The sequence below is a fragment of the Mugil cephalus genome, chromosome 14 (genome assembly GCF_022458985.1).
Source record: "Mugil cephalus isolate CIBA_MC_2020 chromosome 14, CIBA_Mcephalus_1.1, whole genome shotgun sequence".
In the NCBI taxonomy this organism is placed as follows: domain Eukaryota; kingdom Metazoa; phylum Chordata; class Actinopteri; order Mugiliformes; family Mugilidae; genus Mugil; species Mugil cephalus.
The window spans coordinates 5,931,141-5,937,140 of NC_061783.1; the positions used below are offsets into that span (position 1 = coordinate 5,931,141).

General features: G+C 42.1%; 2 protein-coding genes across 3 annotated transcripts in view; one reads left to right on the plus strand and one right to left on the minus strand.

The window, feature by feature from the left end:
- Positions 1-1,316, minus strand: part of nkiras1 (NFKB inhibitor interacting Ras-like 1) — a 3,567-nt gene extending 2,251 nt beyond the window's left edge. The window contains exons 1-3 of the mRNA XM_047604470.1: positions 1,170-1,316; positions 811-911; positions 260-501 (exon numbers count right to left, since the gene is read on the minus strand). Of these exons, the coding sequence (XP_047460426.1) occupies positions 260-501; positions 811-904 (336 nt within the window). The 5' untranslated portion in view covers positions 905-911; positions 1,170-1,316. The remainder of the gene's footprint in view (positions 1-259; positions 502-810; positions 912-1,169) is intronic.
- Positions 1-5,734, plus strand: part of rpl15 (ribosomal protein L15) — a 17,030-nt gene extending 11,296 nt beyond the window's left edge. Inside the window, exons 3-6 of one of the 2 annotated variants that reach the window (XM_047604469.1) lie at positions 2,448-2,455; positions 3,293-3,474; positions 3,557-3,693; positions 5,373-5,734. In XM_047604469.1, the coding sequence (XP_047460425.1) occupies positions 3,303-3,474; positions 3,557-3,693; positions 5,373-5,678 (615 nt within the window). In that variant the 5' untranslated portion in view covers positions 2,448-2,455; positions 3,293-3,302 and the 3' untranslated portion in view covers positions 5,679-5,734. Of the gene's footprint in view, positions 1-2,323; positions 2,456-3,292; positions 3,475-3,556; positions 3,694-5,372 lie in introns of those variants that run through there. The other variant, XM_047604468.1, reaches the window with a different exon arrangement.
- Positions 5,735-6,000: the final 266 nt, after the last annotated feature.

Genomic DNA, 6,000 nt, shown 5'->3' on the forward strand with positions numbered 1-6,000 from the left:
CCAGGTCAACACCTTGTGCTGTTCCTAAATCTACTGAACTACTGGAGGCTTATGTTAATACTGTAACTTTATTTGGTGTTTCAATTCCCCATTAAGTCCAGATTCTGCTGGTTCACACATGGATTTAAAACACATTCAGGGTGACTCTATGGGTGTAGGTATATTATTTTAGAATATTTTTTTAAGCCTGGCAATACAACAGGTGACACAACAGACAACAGTAAAGGAGCCGAGAGTCTAGACTTTGAGCCAGCCTCACCTCTTTTTTATCTCTAGATTTGTCTATTTCCTTCTTCAGAACGTCCACCCTCTTGAAAGACTCCAAGCTGTCGACGCTGTAAACGAGCACGAAGCCGTCTGCCACGGAGTAGTAGTGTTTGGGGAGATCTTGTCCGTCGTGGAGTCCCTTGGTGTCATAGAGCCTCAGCTGTTCCTTCACACCTCGATCAGTTTCCACCGAGGCCACGTACACGTCCTCCTGCGTCTCGTTGGACTCTGAGCCTGGGAAGCGCAATGGACACGGCAGAATCAGGAAACAGGCTTCAGGCCTTCAAGGAAAATGATATTACTCGGCACAATAACGATATTATTATCTGGTGCGGTGGTTAAAACCATTATGGGACTGGCAGAAATAAAGTGATCATACATCACATAACTAATGTCAGATCATAATGTCACCTAGTTTTAATTTTATAACACAAGGTGCTAGCAGTTCAGGCCAAAGTGTACTCTATTATGACATCTAAATGAAATGAAATATGAAAATGAAGCTGTAATTTCTTCTCATCCTGTTTTCAGTGCAGTACTTACCCACTGAGTGATTTCCATACAGGAGCTGCTCCAGAATGGCAGTTTTCCCAACTGCTGCCTGACCACAAACAACAACTTTACAGCCTTTCCCCATTTCGAGCCTACAACACATAAAGACACAGTGTCAGCTTGGTCACAGTCTCACCTGGAGCATGTTGGACATGCAGCTCCTGGCATATACGGTCAATGGACAGCTCCTAGTATACAGACAGCTCCTCGCCATGACAGCGTTGTGTTGTTAGCTTCTGGCTAGCTAGTTAACAGGTTGGTGGAGACTCATTCTGCGTCAAGTAAAACCACCACACACAGTCCGCCTGTGATCACCGGCTTTGTTAATCACAATTAAGGGAATTACTCACTGGAATGATTTGGAAAACTAGTCGTCTGTCGTCTGTAAACGCAGCGCATCCATCCTGCTCTCTGCTCACGCTGGAAGGAGACGCGTCCTTTCAGAGCGCATGCGCGGTCCACCAGCACAGGGGTACACCTATAAGATAGATAGATAGATAGATAGATAGATAGATAGATAGATAGATAGATAGATAGATAGATAGATAGATGCTTTATTAATCCCATTTCAGCAGCAAAGTACAGGCACTTAATACCATACATATATATATATATATATATATATATATATATATATATAACAAGGGAAAAAAACACATCTTCTATAATACACGTTATTTACAGAATTATACAATTGAGTGTTATCTGTTATCTGTCACATGCAGGTGAGGAGTTGAACACAATTACACTGACACTCATGGACACTCAGGATAAATAAAACACTTGTGTGTCATCCTAGGACCAATCACATTGATACATACAGTACATTATTTACATAATAATCTCACAGTCAACGCTTTTTTTCTTACCCTACTCTATCCAGCGGTACAACAGCCCACCTTTCATGTTAATAAACACTATTACACCTGACTATGATTCCTATCGTATATACTGTATATTCTTCCGTCTCTATCTTCTTGTACATTTGTTGATATGCTAATTCTGTGCACTTTTTTCTTACAAAATATTCTATTTTGCTAGAAATTACTTATATTTCATTTTATCTATATTTTAAGAGCGTTTCTTTTATGTGCAATTAATTTACTGTGACCAAGCAATTTCCCTTGTGGATCATTGAAGTCTATCTAATTCTATAATGGGTAATCTTGACCAATGAACAACTACAAAACTGTGAAGTAGGAAGTAGTAGTTCTACTGCGGTGCCGTTAAAGTGGATCAAATTAAACATTTAGCAAGTCGTATTGCTATTTAGCATAGTCCACTGACTAAACGGGATTGTCAGAAACACAACACAATTGATCGCCGCAGCAAAAGCACGGTGGAGTCAACAGTTTTCCTTAATTATGGTATTTAACATCAAACAGATGTTAAATACCATAACCTTCATGGAACTCAGGTTAAATTACTGTAGTTTGAACATACACAACTCAAACGTCCTTTACATCTACTTCTATTGCCTGCAGATACAGAAAGTTATCACCAAACATGCGGAGAAGTGAAAAGCAGAATACAAGACTACATTTCCCATGAGCACAGGAGAGGAAGTGCGTCACCGGCGTTTCAATAAGGCATGCTGGGAACTTGCCCTCTCTCTTTCCGGCTGGTACGCCATCATGTAAGCGAGAATTTTTATGCTTGGGAAGGGAACGAAATCCATTAAAATCATCATCAGTATACATACATCCGTCTGTTTGAGTTAGAGTCTAGTTTAACGACTTACAAAAGACCTATACGCCTTAATTATTTTTTGACCAGAGTAGTTAAAATCACAGATTATGTCCCTATTTTTACCTGGGCTGAGATGCTGCCGCTCCGGTAGCCATTGGCAGTGCTGCTAACTGTAAAAGGCTAATTGACTCTTTCTGTAATAATGTTTGGGTCAAACTTACCCTTTACGTCTTTCAGGTCATGTAGTATGCGGCACAAACATTTTGAAATTTGTGTGGTAATGTTGAAAGTATTCGTTCAGTTAGATATTGTGAAGCTACTCGGCTAACCCTAGCATGCTAGCTATGTCAGAAGCTGTCTCTTGTGATGCCTATGGACTGTTAAAATTACTACACGTCGGATGGACGCATTAATTCACTTTGTTGTGATATGATCCCTTACATGTGTTTCTTTTCGGGGAGAATCAGGGAAATGGTTGAATGGCCGCAGTATGAACGGACTGAGTTTAGGTTGTACTAAACCATGTGCTGTTGGGACTCGAGACTCAGCAGGGTTTCTATGGACTGACTTTAAACGCAACAGATCACAACATTGTCAAAGTTGATTACTCGTGTTACGAGCTCATTCATATATTCTCTCAGCTTGACAGTATTTTCAGTGGAGTATGGTGCTAGCTGCATGCTTATACTGATGATCCTGCATTGATGATTTTAATTGCCTCATGACTTGAGACCAGAAAATACTGTGCATTAACATTTTCTGTATTCATGTTTCTTTTCCTCAGATAAGTCAACATGGGAGCGTATAGGTATATGCAGGAGTTATGGCGCAAGAAGCAGTCCGATGTGATGCGCTTCTTGCTCCGCGTCCGCTGCTGGCAGTACCGCCAGTTGTCCAACCTCCACCGTGCTCCTAGACCCACCAGGCCTGACAAGGCTCGCAGGCTGGGCTACAAGGCCAAACAGGGTGAGTGCTGAGACTAGCGTTTGTGAGACCCGCCAGCATCTGTACGTGCCGTGCTCACCGAGTCCGTCTTCTATTCAAACAGGCTACGTGATCTACCGCGTCCGTGTGCGCCGTGGAGGCCGTAAACGCCCCGTCCCCAAGGGCGCAACCTATGGCAAACCAGTGCACCATGGTGTCAACCAGATCAAGTTTGCCCGCAGTCTGCAGTCCACTGCTGAGGTACGTCCATCTTCACAACAGTGAAGCAGAGAAGTAGTAGTGTTTGTTGGTTTGGATGCTGATTGTACACCCACCCATACTGATTGCACAAATACCAATGGTTGGTTTTCATTAAAGTAAATAAAGCAGTCACAGAAAAGCCTGGCATGGATTTGTTTGATGCCACTTCAAATCAGGTTAAAAGTTCCAGGACTGTTTTATTTTCTTGAACCATCCAGTTAAGTCCAACTGTAATCTCAGTCTTTACTCAACACTTGAACATTTACAAAATTCTGTTCTCGGTTAAATGGCTGGTTCCTCCTCTTGGCCACAACTACAGTCCTTAATGATGGATAACATGAGAGCTCCCCAGCATTTACAACTAAAGTGGTCACTGCCATCTTCGACAAATTTGGGGAGTTGGGGTCCCAACTCTAGACACCAAGCAAAGAGTCCAGTTATGAGAGACGCGTCTCATTTTATCTAGACTAGAACTACCTGAGGCTGAAACTACACCAAGGTGTCCCCTACCTGGTCTCTACTATACAGACTTATGGCAAGTGACGTGATCCATTTTTAATATTGTCTATTGGTCCCTAATGTTGCAGCTACTTAGCATAGCTCCCCTCATTAGCTTAAGCAGTACATGTTCAATATATACAACAAGCAGAATTGGGAGGGGATAGGAAATTGACAGTAAAAGAGCAAGAAATGGCGACCACTTAGCTATTTTGCTTCAAGTGACTGAAGCTAGAACTAAAATAAGCAGTTGACTATTGACTGGGCCTATTCATATCAGCAAAGTCTTAAGGGTCAGTAGATATTCAGTTTGCCAGCTGACTGAAAATGTAAATCAGCTTTGGTTCTAGATTTATTCCATCTGTCAGCAAAAATGCAAAAAATATTTGTGGAATTTCTTCTTTTCGTGTGTTAAACTGCAGATCATTGAGGTTTGGATCTAAACAAGGAATCTGAATGTATTTGTACAATTGTGAGCACAGTATGGACTTAACTCACGGCGGTTGTTGACCTCCCAGCTCAGTTGCAACTTGGCTTATTTGTTGTATTTCGTTGCACATTTACACAATTTGTTTTACTTGTAGATTTCATTTCACACAACCACAGTTTGCTTTTGTCAGAACACAACTTCCACATTCTGCAACAGATTTTGTAATTCAGATCAAAATAAATGCGATGCCATATTCAACAGCAGCTGATAAGCAAAACACTGAATTCAGATCAGTTTTTGCTGACACATAATCAATACAACAAGACCAGGGCTGAACCAAAGCAACATCCCAGCAACACAGTCATGGAAACGGTTCAATTTCTGAACCTGAACACTTTATTTTAACCCTGACTGTACATTATTTGAGTCTTGCAGATTAGTTAAATGTCACAAAAGTGTCTCTTCTGGGTTGCTGCTTTATATTTGTCTAAACAAAGCTTTACTTGATGTCTTGAGATTATGTTATTTTATGTGATGTGACCAGTGCAGCAGTGAGGGTGGTGAGTCTGGTCCAGCTTTCTGCTACCGGCTCTGTTGGATGTTTAGGTGTTGAAATTAGTTGCCATTGGGAGGCACCTAATGAGGTGTTTTTGCCACCTCAACACAGTGTCAGATTAAGTGAATGTGCACAGGATTAGTAGGAACTGAACCCGCTTGTTTTCTCATGTGGCGTTAATTTTCCTTTCCCTAGGAGCGTGCTGGCCGTCACTGCGGAGCCCTGCGTGTCCTGGGCTCTTACTGGGTGGGTGAGGACTCCACCTACAAGTTCTTTGAGGTAATTCTGGTCGACATCTTCCACAAGGCCATCAGACGCAACCCAGACACCCAATGGATCACAAAGGCTGTGCACAAGCACAGAGAGATGCGTGGCTTGACATCTGCAGGAAAGAAGAGCCGCGGCCTGGGCAAGGGCCACAAGTTCCACCTGACCATCGGAGGATCTCGTCGCGCCGCCTGGAAGAGACGCAACACCCTGCAGCTGCGCCGCTACCGTTAGAGAACGCCACACATGTCTGTACATTCAAAAAAATAAACAGCCCTTTTTATGGTGTACATCTTGTCTGGCGTGTTTTATTCAGTAGCATGTTAGTATTTTCTGTGTACTAAAACAGTATAAGCCAAACGCAGCCTTATTGACAGGTGCATCAGGACCATAGTTTACTGAGAAAAGAACTAATGATATTTGCGAGATTAACATTCACCAGAGACCAAAGTCCACCCATCAGTGTGACATTCAGTCACACAATCAAATACTGATCATGGTTTTGGCTCCTTTTGGCTTCATTCAAAATATAAAACTGGACTAAATCATTCGTCAT